General features: G+C 33.2%; 1 protein-coding gene across 17 annotated transcripts in view; it reads left to right on the top strand.

Moving 5' to 3' along the window:
- Positions 1-24433, top strand: part of LOC128205697 (zinc finger protein 500-like) — an 84281-nt gene that overhangs the window by 48729 nt on the left and 11119 nt on the right. Inside the window, exon 5 of one of the 17 annotated variants that reach the window (XM_052907559.1) lies at positions 22317-23305. The exons of 4 other annotated variants lie outside the window; for them this stretch is intronic. In XM_052907559.1, coding sequence (XP_052763519.1) covers positions 22317-22516 — 200 coding nt within the window. In that variant the 3' untranslated portion in view covers positions 22517-23305. Of the gene's footprint in view, positions 1-410; positions 1373-2058; positions 2614-3740; positions 4358-6811; positions 7511-8584; positions 10102-10487; positions 10740-11848; positions 13151-13873; positions 14127-15460; positions 16442-17142; positions 17401-18541; positions 20302-22316; positions 23306-24433 lie in introns of those variants that run through there. 12 more of the 17 variants (XM_052907572.1, XM_052907586.1, XM_052907589.1 and 9 more) reach the window with 12 other exon arrangements.

Raw genomic sequence — 24433 nt, 5'->3', positions numbered from 1 at the left:
GGTATGATTTTGATAACTCATAAACTGATGAAAAATGTTGAAACCATTTTGTCTTGTTTTTTCTTGCCAAGCTAGTTAAATACTGTTGACAATCCTGTCAGTTTGCATGCATGCAAACTATGACAAAAATTACAACGAAAATAATGAAACATATGTCCTTGAAAGCCAACACCAAGAAAACGTACAAGTATAATATCAAATAACCTTGAAAAAAAAAGTACCAGGTTAATGTCTCCATCTCTTGAAAGAACCAGTCTCAGTAACAATATTATGTTTACACCAGCTTAGGTAACAATGCAGTTTTTCCTCATCTTCCACAGCTTGCCTCAGTGAAAGTTTTTACAGCCTTTAAGTTCATAAATGAATTTTGATATTTTACATGTTTTGCATATTACATGTTATTTTTTTAGTTTCAGGAAGCTTTAAGCCCTGCGCTATTTGTGGCAAGATTTTCGCGAGCAAAAACAAGCTGGCTCGTCACATGACTGTCCACACAGGGGAGAGGCCATTCACGTGCAGCCTGTGTGGGAAGGGGTTTTCACAGAAGGACAATATGAAGACACACCTGATCAAAGTACACAAAAATCTGAGTTACACTTAAGGGTATGCTTAAGTCAAGTATGTGAGTACATGCTGAAGGGATGCCATACAAATGTGATTTGTGCGGAAAATGTTTTCACAGAAGAACAATATGAAGACACAAAGTCTGACTAATTTTACGCTTAGTGAGATATACTTTTGTGGTACCATTATACATGTATGAGGGTACATGCTTTAGGGAGGCCATTTATAATGTGCTGGCATGAGATCTCACAAAAGGATAATATGAAGATAAACATGAAGTACACTGTCCAAATTGCACTTAAGGACATTCTTAAGCAAAATAGTGTGTGATTCAATTTTTGTATTAAAGTTATTGCATTTTTCTTACCATTTAATGAGAACAGTGTTGAAAAGGGTTCTCACAAAAGGAAAGTATGTAGAAACACATGATATAATTGCTGTAAGTATGAGTTACACTTAAAGAGTATCCTGAAGTTAAATAGGAGGAAAGCATTACAAGGATGGCTATTCAACCATATAAAATAACATTAAGTCTGAGTTTCACTTAAGGATATGCTTGAATATAAGGGAAACATGCTTAAAAAATTTGAATGGTTGATAACAAAGGGTCTGAATTTGTGTCCAGCAGACCACCCCTGATCATTGCATTGTTGATGTTCTCATACTTAACTGAAGTAAATGACATTTGCATTGTGTTAAGTTTTGAAGTCAATTGTAAATATGAACTAAATGTAAATTTGTTTTTTTTCTCCTATAGCATGTTTTTGAAACAATGTTGTATAAATTGGAAATAAAAGAATAATGTTTATGTAATTGTTACTTGTAGAAAATCAGCTTTGCTAACAAATTTCTTATTAAAACCATGCATTTGCTCAAACATACCTTACACATGAACTCACAGAGGAGAATATTTCATGTTGATATACAAATGGAATCTGGAAGAATGATCCGTTGTTCTTTCGAACACATAAAATCATCCAGTTTTGAAAAAAGCATTTTGGCTTGCATCAAGTCTTTAAATGACAGTAGAGGTAAATGCAACACATTTTTAACCGGCCCTGGCTCTAGCGGTCATCTCTCTAGAATTGCTGTTTTTTGTTATCTAGAATTGCTGTTCAATGGTAATTTTGTTATCTAGAATTGCTGTTCAATGGTAATTTTGTTATCTAGATTTGTTGTTCAATGATAATTTTGTTATCTAGAATTGCTGTTCAATGGCAATTTTGTTATCTAGAATTGCTGTTCAATGGTTATTTTATTATCTAAAATTGCTGTTCAATGGAAATTCTGTTACCTAGAATTGATGTTCAATGGTAATTTTGTTATCTAGAATTGCTGTTCAATGGTAATTTTGTTTTCTAGAATTGATGTTCCATGGTAATTCTGTTGTCTTAAATAGGCATACACAGCTAGATTGAACATTGCGTTTCTTAAGTGAAATAATAGCTCTCAACTGAGTGAAAACCTTCTGTATCCTATTTTTTTTTATTTCAGAAGATCACTATTATCATCCATGCAAAATCTGTGGGAAGATTTTCTCATCCAAGTATTACCTCAAGCGCCACCTGAGAATACACACAGGAGAGAAACCTTTTAAGTGTGAATACTGTGGAAAAGAATTCACACAAAAAGTCCACATGAAAACACATGTGTTAGGTGTCCATTTTAAATAGCAGAAACTGTATGTATTTGTTATTTTTTGCATTAAAACATGTAATAATTTTACTTGTTAGTTAAATTGTAGTCCTCTTGAAGAAATTTCATGACTGTGTCTGCTGTCAGTTGTAAATTTCATATTGTGTGAAGTGCTTTAACTGTTTACATGCATTATTAGGTAGCCTGTGTAGCATGGCAAGCATGTAGGGCTCATGTTGTCTGGCTTCTGGTCATCCATGGTCTAACCCTTTCATGTACACTCTTTTCTTTATTAAGCAATTTTTATCCAATATATCAACAGCCAGAATTAATTATTTACTGGAGTTATGGCAAATTAAATGTAACTGTGAAACGGCTAGAAGGAAATTAATAGAAAGCAGGCGACTAAGTGAATTGGTGAAATCTAAGTTCAATTTTTTGTATTCATGTATGAACTTTTTTTGTTGTTGAATTGCCTAGGATGAATGTGTTTATTAATATTAAATAAAATAGGAGTTTCATGGATATTGTTCATGTGTGTTGTCATTTTTTGCTGTTGTTTCTGTGTTATCTTTGAAGCCTAGTAAATTCATAGAAGTTCCGGTATTGTCATTGGCCTCACACTATTGTTTCCCATCAAAAACTTCTTAAATACTTGTAGTTCTCAAACTTGGTATGCTCATTGGTCATGGTTAGTAGATAACTATATATATTGATTTTGGGGTTAGAAGGTCAAGTTCATTGTGAACGTTTAATAAGAAAAAAATGACAGACAACATATCTCATTCAAGGAATTCTAATTTTAGGCATAGGCATTAGGTTTAGGCATACTTTGAATAATTTGTATATCAGTTATGGTATTGTATACTATAAGCCTATACATTTTTGTAGCTCATTTGTTGTTATTTTTAAACAAAAGTTGACTTCTTGTAATAGCATTGGCCCCAGCAAAAATAGCTTGCAGGGGCTTATAAGTTGATGATTAATTGTGAATCAAGATTGAGAGCTTTTAACTTAAGACTATTTTAAAGTTGTAAAGCCTATTTTTGGTCGTACATATGCATCAAATCAGTAGGAAGTACCTTGAAATAAATATAAATGACTTTGGAAACAAATTGAAAGGAGTCTTGTTAATCTCCTTTATCCTGCTTTGGGCGTGAATTCCTCATTCTCAAACAGACCCCTCGATATTTTTCAGGGTTAACGACTATCTGTTGTTAGAACCCCTGTACTTAATATTTTCATGAAATTTAGTTACTCTGTCATGTTTACAATGCAACGTGTCATCAATGGCCAGGATGAGTTTGCTACCGGTAATTATTTGTGGAGTTAGGCCAGGAAAACCCTCTACATGCATTGGCATCAGTTCGCTGATACCTGTAATTTATCAAGAACATAGGGAGGGCTTAGTGCAATTCCGCTATAACACCATATGAAAATAGTCTTCTACAGAACCCTCGAAATACGATTTATCCATGAGTTCATTTGTGCGTTGAGTAAAAGATTCAATGATATTATAACATGATTTTCGTTGATTTCAGTTTTTCGTCATGTATGCAGTGTATGCGGAAAGATTTTTCAATCTAAGAACCACCTGGCACGCCACATGAGAACACACACAGGAGAGAAACCATTCAAGTGCAATCATTGTGGAAAGGAGTTCACGCAGAAAGTCCACATGAAAACACATGTGTTTGCTGTCCATTTAAAATAGAAGACAAAGAGTTAATTGGTTAATTTCTTATATTTACACCTCAACTTCCATTCCTTAAATGAACTGCCTTTCGGCATGCGTTCATCAATCGATGAACGCAACATCTTCGGATATGTTCGGATGGTAATTCATTGCATAACAATATACATGAAAGCTATTAATCTTGTTATTGGTTGTATTGTGTCTGCAGGTCCCGTAAAATATAGATCAACATTTTTAAAAGTGTTAGTTTATTATATTTTAAATATATTGGTACCAGAAGTGTTTTAATTTTACGTTTTAAAGTGATTTCAAGTGGTTGATCTTTTCCTGCATTATTGTGACGTCATTTGAAAAAAATGTTTCCGGTTATAGTCGGGTCGTTCTATTTACAGAATGAGTAAGAACGGATTACTGAAAGGTTTTCTTAAATGAAATAAAGCATTTTTTTTAACAATTCTTGAATGAAATAATGAACTATTGGTGTAAATATAAGGAATGAATTGCGGGGTTGATGTCATTATCGGGGATATGAACGCAATTGGGTTGGTCAAAGTACGCGTGGAGTCCTTCGGACTCCACACACATTGACCAACCCAATTGCGTTCATACCCCGATAATGACATCAACCCCGCAATTCATTCCTTAAATATACCTTAAAGCGACAGTCCGCAAAAGTAACCGTATTTCAAAAGTTTTTAATAAGTTCCACATTGTTTCAGACCGACTGAACTGCAATTATTTTTTAAAAAATCGCTTTAATAACTTAGATTTAACAAATTGAAAATTGCCAAAAGTTGCTATTTTTAGACGGCAAAAGAGAAAGTAGGTCTACGGTTTTTCCGACTACTCTTGGGGGCGATACTATTTCCCGGTCCCGGTCTCATCCGGTCCCGGTCTCCTCCGGTCTCTGTTTTATAGTAGCTATCGGGCGTGATCAAAAAGGTGTTAATGACCGCGGGGGGTAATAGGATTACAAAAGATTACAGTTGATTAAAACATTAGATATTTGATGATAATTATGTCACTATTTAATTCAAATTTTATATCAATAAAACATAAAATAAATTTAGGCAAAGATAAAAACATGAAATATGCACATGTACTGAAATTAATGTCATGAATAACAAACACATTGAGTGTGTGTTTTTTTCATATTAAATTCAGTTATAAGTATACTATTGATAATAGTAATACAAAAAATAACAATGCTTGACTACATGTAAATCAGATATGAGTCGGATATGCAAACATGGAATTTTTCAATTGTAATCATTTATGCTTAAAAAATTTTATGTCGGGGAGGGGGGGGGGGTAAACATAAAAGGAAGAACAATAACATAACATAACATAATTTAAAAGGTGCAATTCTAAGTTACTTCATACTCTAGCCGTCCTCAATCTTTTATGCAAAAAACATGAGCATTTGTACTGCATCGCATCTTTCTCTACACCTTTAACACGAATTGCATAAATAGTGTATACCTATAACAAATTGCATAAATTAAGACATAATGTTTATATATTTTATACCATTTTGTTACATATAAAAACAAATAAGATTGTCAAAATCGTGTTATAAACATCAGCAACACAATCCGTTGCCTGGGGCCATAAGTTATGAACCGGGAATTATGAGACCGGATGAGACCGGATTTTACGAGGAGAGACCGGGAAATAGTATCGCCCTGCGCATGCGCAAGAACTTTGGAATCCCACTGTTTTTTCTATTTATATAACCGTTAACTCTCGGGGGCCGATAGTTAAGAAGAGATATTGAAAATGACACGAAAAACTCATTTCTAGGTCGATTTGAACCAAATTTTTTTTGGATTCGTCAGTCAGGAATGCTTATCAACACATAGATGAATTTTTTTTTTTTTCATGGCTAATTTGCCCGATTTGCGGACTGTCGCTTTAAATGTTACAAGATGTGGCAAATAGTTCGGGACATTTTTAAAGTTAACAATGTGATAAAAGACATCTTTTAAAATTTGAAGTACTTGATGATGTTCTGATACATTTGAATTATTAATAAATCAAGTACAAGTGAAACAGTTGTCTCAAGTCTTGTTAGACATAACTGCAGATTACAAGTGTATCCAATAAACTTTTAGAAGTGGCAATAATTGTGACAACGGTGACGTAAAGAACATTGTTAACTTTCATGAAATTCTAAACAATGTGCCCAATGATATAATATATGTATCCATCAAAGTGTCTAATCAATTGTGTTAATTAAGATTCAATAAAGTTCGAGTTTGGTTATGTTGTTATTTATTGCTTGTGACTTATTGGACCCTGTGGCTTGTAGTTTTTGTTTGGTTACAGACGAGAAATAAGATGAGAAATATAATAGGGTTATAATTACTGCTAGCCTAGGAAAATCAAAATCTTCAAAAAAACATGAGATTTGAAAACAATCTCCTGCATCAAACTCAGTACTTATAACCCTGTTACCTTGTACTGTACCAATTTGCATCAAACCCACCAGCTTCATGTCCCCCACCAAGGTGCTACCCTGGGCCCTCCATGGGGTGGAAGCTTTCAGTCAATATCACCCTGATAGAATTTCATATAGGAGCCGAATACTTACTTTGAATATGAGTTAGAAATTCTTGATACTGGAAGACAGAGACAGTGTTAGAGAGTGTTGATGGTTTTACACATGCCATTGTTGTTTCTGAACAATAAAAATCGAGCTGTGATTGTTATTTTTATCATTTTTTGTACCTTTTGTTCTTAATTGTGGCATATAATTAAATTGCAAAATCATTCAATTCATTAAATACCCTGGTAATGATTAACTGAAAATTTCCTACTTTTGGATATTTTTCCATGTTTTTCTTCTTCTTTTCTGTTGATAGTCTTGGTAATTGCGGACTCAGTCATGTCAATCTGTTTTTATTACCTTTTCAGAGGGTTCATTTCGTCCATGTACTGTCTGTGGGAGAGTTTGCCAGACCAAATACCACCTTGACCGCCACATGCGCTCACACACCGGAGAGAAACCATACACATGTCAATTCTGCGGGAAAGAGTTCACACAGAAAGGGAACATGAAATCACACATGTTCACAGTCCATTCAGATAAATTACTTTAATATCACTTAAGGCATTGTAAGAGTGATCTAGTGGTCTAGGTGTCCGCCTCTCACTCTCAAAGTGATTTTGTGTCCAAACCTTAACAGGGGAACTTTCTCATGGTTTCTTAAAATGGACTTAAGTACTTATACTTTCCAGGAAACAAGTATCAGCCTTCCTCATAATCAAGCTGAAAGAAAGCTTTGAACATTATGGAATTCAGGGATTAATCTTGCTTGCTAGCAGTCCATTTAAGATAAAAAAAATCTTTTAGAATTCTCAAGAAAGAGAATCACACTCATCAGGTTTTTACAGTCCATTAAAGTGTTATTCATTAGCAGAAATTTTATATGACTTCTTTCAAATTTGTTGTATGACGTATTGTATTGCTATAGTTCTGTACCACACCTCTGCATGGATGCAGTGGATTAGACCAATATTTCATTTAAGTGTTTGATATTTGCTTGTAAAAATGTGCGTTTTTAATCAACTTAATACTGTTTTAGTATCATTTGCAATGTTTATATGTGTATAACCGCCAGTCTATCTTGTGCATGCGTTTCTTGTTTAGCTCATTTAGAATATTATTGGTGTGTAGTTAGATATAAAATTGAAATAAAAATTATTTTTCATTTTTGAATGTATCAATAAAGATTTATATGCAATAAAAATTGTAAATAATGTAATCTTTTGTGTGTGTTGTTCTTCCCGGCCTATGTTTAGTTCACTTCTGAGCCTTTAATAAAACCACTCGGTTTATTCCTGTCCTAAATATATCCTTTTTTAGGGAACATAATTATACCAATATTTAAGGAATATTTACATAAGGTTCAATTCAATTGTTTGACAAAATATGCCTGAAAACATAAGTTGAAACCAATGTATGTCAGAAAGACTACATTTTAAGCATATGTTGTAAGAGTCCTTTCATCAAAAGTTACAAGCCTAATAATAAAAATGATGCTTAAATAAACATAAGAATCAAGAACTACTAATGCAATATGGCATTTTATTATGTTGTTAGGCAGACATAAAAGCCACAGGCAACAAGAAAAATTGACTGCTAAACAGAGAAACACTTCATTAAAAAAAACTCCCAAAAGGGGGAGAAAGGACTGAAAGTACAACATTAACATTGACCTGCTGGTCCACCCTGATATGAATATTCATAAATGTTTCACCAATTTGAAATAATTGAATATGGACTTGAATTCCTTGTTTTTTTGTTAAACAAAAATGGGAATTAACTAGGGTGATCGTAATCTGATTAATCGCAATAACAGTTAGGGAATGAGCGAAATAATTTAAATTAGGGTTGATGTTTTTCATTAAAAAAAAAATTTAAATTAATTTTCCAGCTGGTCCATAGAAACATGTTTAATCCGTTAGTTAAAGCATAGATAGTATTAATACATATTGTGTCTACATTTTAGTATTCATTAGTACTAATTGGAAGTTTCAGAAGCCAGCAGTACATTTTGTAAGCAGATATACATGTTGTATTTTGCCTTGTGCCCATTTGTTAGTTTTTGACATAGAGTGGGCTTGTCCCTGTAATTTCCATTGTATTATTAATGTTAGTTCATTATTATATTTTATTTATTTCAGGCAGAACCAGAAAGGGGAAAATGTGTGAGATATGTAGTAAATGGTTCCCGACCCCTGCTCATCTGAGGATGCATATGCGGGTTCACACTGGGGAGAAGCCATTCAAGTGCCCGCACTGTGGGAAAGACTTCACCCAGAAAGGGCATATGAGAAGTCACATATACTCCAAGCATATGATGCTGGAGTAACGATTTGAATCAGGCCAGTGAAGTGCCGCAGTGCGAAAAGGATTTTGTCCAGAAAGGACATATGATAAGCCTTATATATAGAAGGCATATAAGACTGAACTGTGAAATAAGAATATGACAAATCCAAGTGTTAGTGTGAAATTGATTGTTTGTTTTCTTACAAATTTGGAATTATAGTGGTGTTGAAATGTGTGCAACCCCCACTCTGTTTAGTAAAAAAAGTAATAGAGAAACAAAATTACTGCAGATCCTTCAAGAGGTTTTGTTCTTTTAACTGGTCAGTAACGGAAAACGTAACATGATCATAATTTCAAGATTAATTTTATGAGATCTGCTTCAAAACCTTTTATATGTTCAAATCATACTAAAAACATACAAGCATAAAAAATCAATAGTGATGTCATCAAGGTTGTACACATTCTTTTACAGCATTATTTGTTTACTGTATTGTGTATTAAATTTAAAGCTACATTCTCACAGATTGAACGTTTTGACATTTTTAATTTTTAGCTCGTCTGTTTTTCGAAGAAAAAAAGTCGAGTTATTGTGATAGCCTTGGCGTCGTCGGCGTCGTCTGCGTCTGCGTCTGCGTCGTCGTCGTCCAAAAACTTTAACCTTACCTCATAACTCAAAAACCGTTCAACATTTTCACATTAAACTTGCTACACGTGTTCCTATTAACACTATGCATGTTTATAGCAGGTCATATAATTTTGCCTTTAATTAATATTGAGTTATCCCCCCTTTTCGACTTGGAATTACAGACGAGCGTTGGCACCCACTCCGCGGTGCTCTTGTTTTGTCTTGGAACGAGCCTATTTTTGCTAAAATCCATGGAAACCAGTTATTTAAGACTGCTTGCAAAAAAATTAGAACACAGATTTTGTATATTTCACTTCAAAAATTTATGTTTTATGCATTTTTCTTAAACCGTAAGTAAAGGTTTAAGCCATAAGACATTATTTTTCAAACAAAAATATGAACATCTGCGATCTGATATTTTGTCAGCAGTCTTATATCACAGGTTTGCAGATATTTACGCAAAAATTGCTCTTTCCAAGCTAAAAAATAAAAAAGTTGTAAAAATGGTAAATCTGAGAGTGCAGCTTTAAACATTACACAGCATATGTTAGTTTGTCTGTTTGTCTAAGAAAAGAAGTTGGGGTATTGTCATAGCCTTTGATCAAAGTTGTTGGCATGCAAAAATTTAGGCCATTACTTTTTTTGTAAGATTTTCAACTCAAACTTGGTAGACATGTTGACAGAAGAAAAGTAAATCAGACAAGCGTTTGTGTATTCCCCACAGCTCTCTTGTTGTGTATTAGATTTTAAACATTCAATGTATTTTGAATCTCTTTTGTCAAAGACTATGATGGAAATAAATATTTAACTGCTAACAGTTCAAAGATAATGTATTCTTTGCTGGTTTTGTATTTTATTTATGCTTTTGCTTAGCTTGAGGTACTGTTTTGTTTGAATTAAAATCAATTTGGTTCTATTTTTAAGATGCTATCAAATAACATTCATACATGTAAGATACATGTTCACTCGTACAAGATATAACAACAAATAAAACAGGTTTGGTAAGTGATGTTGGTGAGGTAAGATATGTTAAACATAACATGAAAGTTCTAAACATCAAGCATATAAATGACATAACATTTCTTTGTGTTCATAAGAAGCAAATGTTATTGTCATGTTAATTTTCTTTCCAGGTAACAAGCAAGTCAAGGTCTGCAGCGTCTGCGGGAAATCTTTTCCTTTCAAGTCGACACTAGACATGCACATGAGAACCCACACCGGAGAAAAGCCATTCAAGTGTCCCCTTTGTGGTCAACGTTTCACCCAGAAAGGGACCCTCAAGGGCCATATGGTCACTATACATTCTCAATGGAAGCAATGAGAAGTGTTTGAGGTAAACGTTTCATCCACAAAGGAACTCTGTATGGTCACCATGCAACATTTAAGGACCAATGGTAGGAACACCAGTCAATCCAGAAAGACTCTCTGAAAGGCTATGTAGGAATGCAGGTCAATCCAGAAAGACTCTCTGAAAGGCTATATGTAGGAATGCAGGTCAATCCAGAAAGACTCTCTGAAAGGCTATATATAGGAATGCAGGTCAATCCAGAAAGACTCTCTGAAAGGCTATCTGTAGGAATGCAGGTCAATCCAGAAAGACTCTCTGAAAGGCTATATGTAGGAATGCAGGTCAATCCAGAAAGACTCTCTGAAAGGCTTATGTAGGAATGCAGGTCAATCCAGAAAGACTCTGAAAGGCCAAATAGTCACCATGCAGCATTGAAGGACCAATAGTAGGAACACAGGTCAATCCAGAAAGACACCAGCCATATGGCAACCATGCAACATTGAAGGATGAATTGTAGGAAGGCAGGTCAATCCAGAAAGACACTTGAAAAGCAGCACATTGCCAAGTACATTTTATATGTAAAAATAAATTCTTGTTGAGATAAGCTCTTGGCGTTTTTTTTGTGATGTAACTTGCGTTATTAAAGAAATATAAAAATAACTGTGGAATGTTAATATTCATCTAATCATTACCAGGGTACTGTATTTGAATGAATTTGCAATACTACTATACATCAAAATAAAGAACAAATCATTTACAATGTTATAAAATGTGTATCAGATAATAAAAAAAGATGACATTGCATTGTTTTTGTCTGTACTCCTTCAATTGTGTATTGGTTAACAGGTAATACAAAGGATGCATTATATTGTGTACTGTCTATTATAACACACATGGCTTCTAAAAACCGACAATTTGCCGGTCTGGACCGATTTTGACTTTGCTGGACCGATTTTCAGTAACAGAAAACCGATAAAATATTGGTCCGTAAATTGTTGTTTTTTTTCAATTTTGTTATTAACACATAAGTAATAACCCTTAAAATTGATGGATTTATCATAATTAGCAGGCCATCAAACATTCTAGATAAATAGGTGTGGGCTCTTTGTTTATGTTGCATTAAATTATAGTTCACTGTCACTTCATTTCGCTGTTATATATTTAAGAACATGAATATTAACTCCTGGTTTGTTCTCTGTTTTTCAGGACACGTCTGCAGCGTTTGTGGAAAGTTGTGTCAATCAAAGTTCAGCTTAGATATGCACATGCGAATACACACAGGAGAGAAGCCATTCAAGTGTACTGTTTGTGGTAAAATGTTCCGTCAAAAAGGGGCACTTAAAGGTCACATTTTCAAGATGCACGGCTGAAGGACATGGTCATTCATAATGTTGCTTTTCGTCTGAAAATGATAGTAAAATAGAGTACATGTAAGTGTTGCATTGTGGTTGCTGTTATGAGTATGCTTGGAGGAACATGCTGATGTTGTTAATTTTAATATTTACACCTTAACTTCCATTCCTGAAAATCCTGCCTTTGGGCAATTGCAAATATTTCTAATGAATGCAACATCTTTGGATAAGTTTGGATTTCAAATACTGCTCATTCATATAAATGTAAATTGAAAATTGTTATTGTTGGAATTGTGTCTGCAGTGTCAGCAGGCCCAAAACAAGTTGGAAAGTGTTTAAATAAAGGATATGTTAATTGTAATGTAGTTCATTTGAACGCAGTTGGGTTGGTTAAAGCAGCGTATTGTCCTTCAGATTCCGCAGACATTAACAAGTCCAACTATGTTCATACCCTGATAAAGCGGGGTGATGTCAAAAGGCACTAAGCAACACAAAAATATAGGAGGTTTTTAATACCATGTATCATAACCCCACAAACAGTATTTAGATAATGAAACAAGGGCTTTGTCATGTTTAAATGTATAAGAATGAAATGAAATTTTTGATGAATGAAGAATTTCATGCATTTATGAATGTACAATGGATAATATAAAGTCAAAACCCGTTAGCTCCATATCGCTTGGCTCGATTTCCTCGTTGGCTCGAAATACGAGTAAAGGACCAATTTTTTTTCTCCTTGGAATCATTTCCGCTTGGCCTGATATTTGCAAGTTCAAAGTACTTGGATATGGAGCCAATGGGTTTCAATTATTATTTTGGTAAATGGTTTTGGTTTTAAATGGGAACATGTTTTTTTTAACCAAATATTTGCTTTTGTTAACTCTGTGTCATTTATAAAACAATAGCCAATTGTAAATACTGGGTATTTTTTTGGTTTGGTAAAAGCTAGCCAAAATGCTCAATTATTGGTCAATATTTTGTTCCAATAATTATGTTTGACCAATCCAATTGCTTTCCACAAGCCAAAAGATAACATGTGAATAACTTATCCAGTGGTTTACAATTAGCTGGAGATTTGTATGTTAGTTAATACAGCTAATTGACTTTCCAATGTTAAATGTAATACGGATATTAATTATGTCGTGCCCTCAAAACAATGAAACAAATTACTTTACAATGTTCTATGTACATAAGGTAATACAATATTTTGGCTTTGCAACTTGCTGTGTTCATAATATAATTACCGTAAACATGTGTTATGTTTATAAGATCATATGACAAATGAATTTGCAACCTTCATTAGAAAATAAAAAACTAAAGAGACAATAAAAATATGTCTATGCCATTTTCTGTTCGTAAGATAATTGTTCTACATGTATGTTCATAAGATGATTAAAAATATTTTTTACAATGTCCTATGTCCATAAGGAGAAAAGAGATATGTTTGCAATGTTCCCTGTACATACAGTGATAAAACAAATGTCTTTGCAATATTGTCAAATGCCTTTGGAATGTTCCTTTATAGGTAATAAAACAAATTTCTTTGTGGTATTTGGTGCTTTTCTATTTTCCATAATTTTTTCGCATTTAGAAATATTAAAATCTGTGGCATGGTCACTGTGTTAAGAAGACTTAAGACAACATATGCTGTTAACTTGTATATTTTATAGTGTATCTGACAAATGAAGGATAGCAACTGGTCCTAAGTTCACACCTGTTTTAAGCAGCCACGGAAGTGTCCGTTAATAAGTTAAAACATGACTTTTACTATTGATTATCATTAAGTACTTTTGAAATTTATAAAAGAATTTAGTAACATACATAATCTGCAATCCAAATTTTATTACTCTTCTGACATTGCTCTTTTATTATTTTTCAGAAAACCTACCAGGAAAGGTCTGCAGTGCTTGTGGAAAGATGTTCCAATCTAAGTTCAGTCTAGAAATGCACATGCGAACACACACAGGCGAGAGGCCATTCACCTGTAATCTGTGTGGTAAAAGTTTCACCCAGAAAGGATCACTGAAAGGCCATATGGTCACCATGCATTCATAAAGGACTCGCTGAGTACTATTTGTGGTAACGGTTTCACCCAGAAAGGATAGTTGAAAGCCCATATCGTGACCATGCATTCATAAACTTACAAATGTGCGAACATTGTAAGAACGCGGGTTTAAGGTCACTGTGTACTCATGAAGGACTTCTTGTATGAACGCGAGTCAAAGGAACAACACATAGTTATCTTGCATTAATAAGAATTGATATTTTTCATGTACATGTACTTCTGACATGAGTTTAGATGAATAAAATTATCAGTCCTACGAATGTGGGTCAACAAATCATTGAAATGTCAAATGGTTGTTGTACACAAAGAAAGAACGTTTTATTTAAATCACATTGTAAGAATGAGTCTGATAAGGCCAACCTCTAGAAAGACCTGGTACCAAAGAGCTCAAGTCTAAGGATGGACAGGGATGATAAAATTCAGAATGAGTTTTGAATTCAGAAATTATGACTATCATACAAATGTTAAGTTTGTTATTTGCTGGACATTTACATTCGAATGACAAAGAAGTACCTTTAAATGTATAAATGGCGTTGGGGGAAAATTGCAACAGGGTTTTCTGCCCCTTTGCCCTGCTTTGGACATGAATCCATCATACTCTGAATAATTTTATAGATTTGATACATAAACAGTGCATGTTGAAAAAAACAAAAAAGAATGATGCTCATTTCATATTTTCTTTCTGTTTTTATCGCCCTGAACTTAATTAAACTAAGACTTATTTGTTGGAAGCAAAGGTGTCTTTATATCATATAAAGACACCTTTGCAATTATATGTTATTGTATTTTCATAAGCAATGTTGTGATATTTTGTGAGTTAGATATTTACAGTATGTGCTCTATGGCTGGATTAAAACATACATCTTTACATATTATTTTACTTGTCAGTTTATACCCCACACTACTAGAATAGACCACAGATATGAAACACATTTTAGAAATCTGCACACCAGAATCCCTCTTGTATAGACATATTGTATTTCACTATAGGAGAAAAAAAATAATCCCAAGAGCACCTTTTCGGTCTGGTAATTGTTAAATTTTTCTTTTGGAAAACTCCCTTAAAACAATTTAAAACAATAAATTTGGTTCTGAGTTACGGGCGCATAGTAAAAGGTTACGCCCAAAATTAAAAGCAATTTGATTGGGCGGCAGTATTTATTGAATAGGGAATGACCAATCAATAAATAAGTAACCAGTTTTATAACATTGACTGGGCATCATTATATGTAAAATTTAAGATAGATGCTTTTAAAATTTACTTACTTACAAGGCACGATACTTGCAGATTATTTAAATGATAATATAACTGCCTTATACATATGTACATGTTTTGAAAAGAATATATTATCTAAAATATATCTTGGTATAGATTACTAACACACCGTTCTTTTTTTCCAGAAAATATCCAAGCTAAAGCCTGCAGTGTTTGTGGGAAGCTGTTTCCATCTAAATACGGCTTAGATCTGCACATGAGAATACATACAGGAGAGAAGCCATTCAACTGTATTGTGTGTGGTAAACGGTTCAGTCAGAAGTGCTCAATGGAACGGCACTTGGTCAGGATTCACCCATAAAGGATACCAGTTACTTTACTAACATTGGGATTTGGGTCAATATGGCCCATTCCTAGGAACAACACCAAAAAAGGCCCAGTCTACATGTATATAGCTGTTTGTTGTATTGAAGCCAGAAGCAGATTAACTCACCCACAAGTGTTCATTGTAAATGTACAGAAAAATGGATTTGAAACATTCATGTGAGGAAAAAGATAAAAATCAGGTTAAATTGTCATCAAATAATACATCAGTTTACTTTGCAATGTTCTGTGTATGTTAGATAGGTATTAAAGCAATTGACTGCACTATTTAAGTGAAGGCAACTTCTACACCACCATTTGGTAAAATATGTGAAGACTTGTATGCCATCATTTGGTAAAATATGTGAAGACTTGTATGCCATCATTTGGTAAAATATGTGAAGACTTGTATGCCATCATTTGGTAAAATATGTGAAGACTTGTATGCCATCATTTGGACAAATATGTGAAGACTTGTTCGCCATCATTTGGTAAAATATGTGAAGACTTGTATGCCATCATTTGGTAAAATATGTGAAGACTTGTATGCCATCATTTGGTAAAATATGTGAAGGCTACTTGTACACCATTATTTGGTAAATATGTGAAGAGTTGTACGCCATTATTTGGTAAAATATGTGAAAACTTGTATGCCATCATTTGGTAAAATATGTGAAGGCTACTTGTACGCCATCATTTGGTAAAATATGTGAAGACTTGTACGCCATCATTTGGTAAAATATTTAAAGACTTGTACGCCATCATTTGGTAAAATATGTGAAGGCTACTTGTACACCATCATATGGTAAAATATGTGAGGGCAACTTGTACGCCACCATTCGGTAAATTAACCTAAAAAAATAAATGTTTTTATTAAGATTTGAAGACACCTTCCAGAATATCTCGACCATTTCTCTTAAATTCCATCAGCTAAGAGATATTAATGACTTATTGCCAATCATTGCGCTGAAGGTTCGGAACTGTTTTAAAGTTAACAATGTGATTAATGACATTTTTGTTGACTTTTAAATGTGAAATATTTGATGATGTGCTCACATATAATATATGTTAATATAAATAATTATAGCTGAAACAGTTGTTTCATACCTTGTAAGAAGTACAGCAGATCACATGCATATCCATTAAACATTAAACTGCAGCTTCCAGAGCAGTATCAAATTCGAAGTTAACAATAATGATGTTAACAATGTTGTTAACGAAACTTTAACAAAGTTCTGAACAATCGGCCCTAGGTGCATCTTTTTTTCTACATAAAAGTCCACTTTTAAATACTTTGATAAATCAGAACTATTTACTGTTTAATTAAGGTGTGAGTTACAGATACATTGTACTATTGGTTTTGGGCATTTTTCAGACATATTATCTTACAGTCAGTGCATGACATTGTTGTTAACATGGTTTATAGGTCCGTGGTGCATGTCATCACATACAACTTATGATATCATGATTCAGGTTATTGAAACGATCTTTTCTTTCCTTGCAGAAGATTTACAAGCTAAAGCCTGCAGTGTTTGCGGAAAGCTGTTTCCGTCCAAGTACGGCTTAGATATGCACATGCGAATACACACAGGAGAGAAGCCATTCATATGTTCTGTTTGTGGCAAAAGCTTCTCGCAGAAAGGAACTCTCAAGGCACATGTCTTTTGTAAACACCAAAGTGCTTAAAGCCAAGGTCATGGTAATGTTAATTATTTTTTATATGGAAACAGACTTATATGGACTTTATATACATGTAACTGACGCATATATCATTTAACACTCAAATTATTTTTTGACGTTAATGAACAGTCATATTAATTGTTAATGTGCGTTATTCCTATATGAAAAGAAAACATTTACTTAAAAATAAATATGTATTTTTGGTGTAACTAAACAGTTGTATTTTTTTATTATGTTTATTTTTGTGTAAATATTTTTTTGGTATTTTCTAAGCATTGAAGAGCATTTATATTCTTTACATCATTACAAGGTTTTTACTTCTAAAAGAGTAAAAAAAAATATGTATTTATATTAAGTGAATTGTGTGTATATTTATTTCATAAGTAAAAACTCCAAATGATGAAGAATAAGAAACCTTAATAAAAGTGAAAACTAAGACTTTCTCCAAGTAAACAATAAATAACAACCATAGTTTGTATACACATGTGTATTGAAATGTGGATTGTTGATTTCTTGTATGTTAACTATGTGTTTTAATGTTTAGTTATAGTTTATGTAGATTTTTATGAGTTGTAATTTTAAATGTTGCATTGATAAAATAAAACTCGGACATTCTTTTATGATTTTGTCTTTTTTCGAAACATGACCATTTTAGGCTTCGATCTGTACTGTCAAAATTAAGACTCAAAATTTGATGTGTTCTTCTATGGTCTGTTTTAGCTTTAATTTGTTATTTTATCTCTTTAAAGGGACTAGATACCAGATAATACCATTGCAAAAAAAAAAGAAAAAAAATTAAATTTTTTATATATGATTGATACCGTTGTGTACAATACATTGAATCTGGCTTACTGATGCATCTCATTGCTTATGTTACATGTATCTTTCACACTTTGGGGGTATTTTTCCAATTCCAAATTTACTGGGTCTGTCTTCCACATAAATCCAAGTAAAGTTAAAAATAGCGTCTGTATATTTATCTGTACTTGACTTTCACATGCTAAATATACACACTATAAATTGGGAAATCGTTATGCATTATTCTAAGGCAGGTAAACTTGCTAAGCCAGCAAAAAAATTTTCTTTAATCATGTGAAATGATGTATTACTGGCATCATCATTAAAGCTCATAATGAAAATTCAAGGCTTGTTTTGAGGAAATACCCTATTTGCCGATTTTAACGGTCATTGAATTTAAGTATTTTTTATTCTGGCCATTTCAGGTGGAAAAAAGAAGTACCCATGCAAAGTTTGTGGGCGGGCATACTTTAATCTAGAACTTCACATGAGAATTCACACAGGTGTGAAACCATTTGAGTGTGAATTTTGCGGCAAGACGTTTAATCAAAAAGGGGCGATGAGGGCACATGTCATCAGTATCCACTTGAAAGAAGAAATGAATTACGCCATCATGCAGTGATAGTGTTGAATAATATATTGATGGCCTCACTTCAAAATGCCAAAGCTGAATTTTTTCTGTTTCCAAATTTTTACATCACTAAAATCATTAAGGCGAACTGCATCTTACTGCAAAATGCCGAATAAATAGTCAATTGAGAAAATGGTGTTGTATCATGTGATCAAAATGTCGAGCAATGATTGGACATCTCACAGAGAAGCAAAAATGCCAAACCTTCAGAAATTGTAAATACAATAACTGTAACTTCTGCATTTTGTAAAAAAAATGTGTGAATCACACACAAATTAAATTACCAAAATTAAATACCAAAAACTTTGCTACTGAAACATGTATTATTGTAGCTTTGAAATTTGGAAGTGAGACCATCAAATTATGTGCATGTAATGAAGTGTGATACAAATGAGTGTGAATTCTGTGGCAAGAGATTTAATCATAGAAAACACATGTTAATCCTTCCTACATGTAAGTAGAAAGATATACTGTCATCAAGAAATGATTAATATTAAAGTGTTAAAAAAATACATGGACATGTACTTGATATAAAGTGTGAACTTATACAAATAAGTGTGAATTCTGTTGCAAGAGATTTAACCAGAGAAGACACACATTGTTCATTCCCACATGTAAGGAGAGAGATATTCCATCATCAAGCAATGATAGAGACTTAAGTGTTAGATAGAACATGAACATGTACTTGATATAAAGTGTGAACTTGTACAAATAAGTGTGAATTTCTGAAAAGATGTTTATCCAGAATGGAGCCATGAGAGAGAACGCAAGAGGAAGAGAGTATTATTTTCTAGCATGAACAATGATAAAGTGAAAATTGACATACATGTACATGCACATGTACTTAGGAAGTGTGAACTTATACAATTGAGTGTGAATGTCTGAGAAGAGAGTTAACCAGCAAGGAGCGATGAGAAAGTGTTCAAATTAAAGGAGAAATTTATTCTACAATGAAGCAGTGATCAAATATGGAGTGATTTATGCAGTAGGGCCGGTATTCATAAATTATCTTAAGTCATTTTCCTTATGTATCTCTCTTATCATATCTGAAATACTTTATTTTCAATAATTTAGTTGTGAAGAATAACAGTTTAAAATAAAGTTGTGAAAATGATAAGACGTGTAGAAGCAGTCGATAAAACATTGCAAAGATGTGAGTTTAAAGAAAAAGAAAAACATTCACTACCCGGTAGTTAATAGTTATGTATGCAAAAAAATAACTTTTGAAGCGAGTCAAGTGACAATGTGTGAATTTAAATACAATGCATTGATTAAGTTCAAAAGAAAACAATGCAGAAATGCAGGTAGACATATTTTAAAAAAATGCGAAATACACCCATTTGTCTGAGGCGTGAAATATATCTTGCAGTGACGAATAGAGAGGTAAAATAGAGAATGAGTAACAGTGATTTATGGACAGAAGCAATGACCATGTTTAGAATGTATGTCATTAATTCAAATTTATGTTGTGAACATGTTTTGCTTCGCTGAACATTATAAGAATATGCATTGTATGTTTGATTAATACAATATAACATCAAAATATTTCACCAGTGACATTCACAAATATGTTAATAGTTATTATAACATTGTTAAATATGCCATTTTCATTTTAACTTGCTTTTTCTAATGAAAATATTAGCAAGCTTTTTCATCATGCACTGCACATTGCAAATATTGTTATTTTAAAAGTGTTATTTTGTGTACATAATTATGCAGCTCAATATTGTTTTACAAAATAAAAATGTGTGTTTCTTTTTTTATATATAACCTTACATTAAAGAGGAATATACAGAAGCTCAGTAATCAAAAAAATATAAATGAAGACTGCGGCACAATGTTAAAGGCCTAAATTAAGTAAAGTCTGTCTTGTGAATAGCTAGCTGACTAGCCCATGTTGTATGACCCTGATGCAACAGAAGGGTACCAAATTCCCTGTGTATTGTTTATTGGCTTATTGACCTGTCGCCAAATACCTGCTACAAGCAATTATTTCGACTTGTCGAGAATATTTGGGGGAGGTTTTTCAGTTAAACGATTGGATGATGCAAACCATGTGCTGATATTTATTTACAAAATATACTGTAATCACATTATTGGTCAACTGATTGTTTCATGGGCAACAAGCGACTTGTAAATTGTCATTAAGGGCTGTTTTCAAGGAAAAGGGGCTGCAATGGTTATGCTTTGATCAATATTTATCAATATTAGGTGTGATTGATGCCAACACCCGAGGGCAATAGAGAGTAAGGATCATTGGTTGTCCGGTTGGTGCAGTGGTTAGCGCACTTGCTTCTCTCCTAGGCAACCCGGGTTCTATTCCCAGCCTGGGTGCATGTGAGTTTGGTTTGTGGTCACCAAGCCGGACAAGTGGGTTTCATCCGGATACTCCACTTTCCCCCTCAACACAAGACCACACTCTCGCGTAAAATCGTGCCAACGAGAGTTATTAATATAATGTTGCAATAACTTGTTTCACAATTGTTGTAAAATAAATAAGTTTAAATTAAGGAACAATCATACCCCAGATTTTTGTATGGGTAACTTACTGGTATCGAACTTTAATCTAGGCCTTTAATGCCCAACATAAATTTGTGAGAGAGGCACAAAGCAAGGGTATACACATTTAGCTTCCACAACTGGGTACTTTCTTAACTGTGTAAGCGCCCTCTTCAGTTGTCTTATATAGAACATCAATTATGTTGTCATTGTTGGGGTTGGAAATTATTGCTTTCATGCATTATTCTTTAAGAGTGATCCTTCAAATAATGGGTTTTAGTTGTAACTTTAATAATCTTAAATCTAAAACAGTCACAATGGCAACATTTTTTTATTTCCTCGACGTTGTGTGTAATTTTGATAATGGCTGTAATCAAATGCACTCAAATATGTAGCAAAATAATGCAACTCTGACAAAAAGATCATTTCAATTTACGACTTCAATCAACTTAGATCTTTATTGAATTCGGTCCCTGATGCCAAGTAAAGTCAATACATATGCCTGTAAAGTAGTTCTTTGGTATTTTTGTTGTAGAAGTGTTCCTGGGGGCTGTTTCAACCAAGGTCTTATTTGATTTAAGTCATAAAATGAAATTATCATGGTGTCGTAGTTCCATTATTTTTTGTTACATATTGGGGCCACATTCATAAAACTTCTTAAGTAATTTACGAAATTAAGTCACTTTCCTGATTTTAGTATCTCATATATCATATGAAATAAAAACTTAAGAATTACCAAAATACATTTTTTTTCATTTACCTATTGAAAAAAACATACTTTAATGTTAAAACACTTTCTTATAATTTGACTGTGAAAATGTGAGAAATCGACTCAAGTTAGGAATTGAATTAAGATGTTTTATGAATACGGCCCCTGAACTTTAAACAATCTTAAAAAAACTCACAAAGATGATTCAATGAAAAAACCAAATCAATGTGTTTTCATAATTCTGAAATTCAAACAGATTTAAGATTATTGAAGTTAAAAACTAATATAAAACAGGCTGCTTTATCTAATTCAGATTGTCACGATAATGAGATGAATACAAAATTTTCATTTTTATTTTCAGCAATAAGAGAGGGCGTGAAGATATACGCGTGCAATTGGTGTGGGAAGATGTTCAGCTCCGGGTCCCTTCTAAGGCGACACCACGTGGTGCACACGGGAGAGAAGCCATATGTGTGTGATATCTGTCACCGCGGTTTCACACAGAAGTCTGATATGATGAATCATAAGAAAGTGCAACATTTGTATAAAAATCTGGTTTAGTTTGAATGCCCGTTGCTAGGGAATACGTTTTTATAATTTGATATCACTATATAAATACATAAAGAAAAGGCTCATAAAGCATACATGCCATATGTCTGGAGACCATTTAATGGGATTTGTTAAGAAAGGCAGAAAATTCAGGTGGATTTTTTAAGCAGGTCTTATAAGATTTGCGAAAATTCAGGGGGATTTTCCCTCCACATTGGGTATATGGCATGTATGTGACATGTGACATTAAGTGTCATTAGCTCCGGAGCTTAAGAAAAGTCTTGTCTGAAGTGTTCAATAGTCATGTCACATTACGTAATAAACAATGTTTGAAATAATATGTAATGGGACTTCGAAGATGACAGATCCTAATCAAATTTTATTATTTGATTACTCTGGAAGTTTCATAGACACACTTTTAGAATGCACATGCATGCAAGGTTTTGCTAATGATTAGCAACATCATTTTGTTCTAGATCATGAAAATATTTGTATGCTTGAACAATTATGCTCTTTTTACTTATTTCCAAAGAGAACATAATATTGCAATTATTCTAAATGACATTTGTATTAAGTTTTACAGTCAAAACCCTCGATTTTGCTTGGTTTGATTTCCTTGATGTCTCGAACTTGATTTAAAGGACCATTTTTAGTATACTTTATGTTGGCTCTATATTTGCAAAGCTCAAAGTACTTTGGCCAGTCCTTCGGATATCAAGCCAATGGGTTTCGACTGTAGCTTGTTGTTCGTCGTTTCCTATGTGTATTGGCTTTATATGTGAGGATGGTGAATAAAGTCTCAAATAAATTGTACTTTTTAATGCATGTCCTATATTTGTTGTGTAATTGTATTCTCTTGATCTTGATTGAAATAAAACACACCTTTTTTTTCATGCTGAGATGTTTTAATTGACCAAGAGAACAAGTTAAATGGAACAGCAATTGTATTATCCTGATCTTAATTGAAATAAAACACACAGTTTTTTTTCATGCTGAGAAAGTTTATTTGACCAAAAGAGAAGTTGGAAATGGATCAAATGTTCGGAATCAATTATGCCAACAATTTTGTTATCAGCTTGTTGTTTTATAAGAAATGTTCCAAGTGGCGTTATTCAACCAGGTATCGGTGACCTTTATAAATTGAATATAAAGGCAATTGAAAGAAGATGTGTTGATCTTAGGAAGTGCAGTAGGAGTGTAAATATTGATATTTGAAGCAATGTACACTTGTACAAGAAGCATACACCTGATGATGATACATGTAGTTACATTAATCCTAAAGATGTATAGTACAAAAAAAACCCATTTAAAATATTTTGATTTCATATTAAAATATTTTGATTTCATAATTATACTTCAATCAAATGGTACTGTTGAGGTGAGGTTGAGGGATAAGTGTCTGTCTCTCACCCAAGAGGTTGTGGTTTTGACCCCCATCAGGGCTACTTTCTCATGGCCTCTTAAAACAGACACTTGTTTCTACCCAGGAAATGGACTCCGAGAGTGATTCATATCAGCTTTAAACTGTTTTCTCAATTAAGCTTGAATTAATTAATATAAACTTTGGTAATGTTTGACTAGTGCTCATGGATATTAGATGTAAAGGGAATTATCTTATCAGTAATATTAAATCAGGACAGTAAGGGCAAAACTTTCTTATCTAATAAATTATAGACTATATAAGTTTATCCATAGTGCACTTCTTGTGAACTTGTAGTGCACTAGAAGTGCTCAATGGTGTCTAGTTTGGTCTTAACAATACTGTAGTCCAATTCCACTTTGTTAGTTTATTTTTTAGTAAGGGTATCCAGTGTACAATTATGTGGATTTTGGATGCCTTGTTACCCAATAATATTTTATCATTTGAAGATATTTGATGTGTATGGAAATAATTTATAAAATATATAAGGGTGCTACCATACCGTGGGT

Source organism: Mya arenaria, chromosome 10, assembly GCF_026914265.1.
Source record: "Mya arenaria isolate MELC-2E11 chromosome 10, ASM2691426v1".
NCBI classification, from domain to species: domain Eukaryota; kingdom Metazoa; phylum Mollusca; class Bivalvia; order Myida; family Myidae; genus Mya; species Mya arenaria.
The sequence above is the reverse complement of the archived record's forward strand: the minus strand, read 5'-3'. Positions and strand labels throughout refer to the sequence as shown.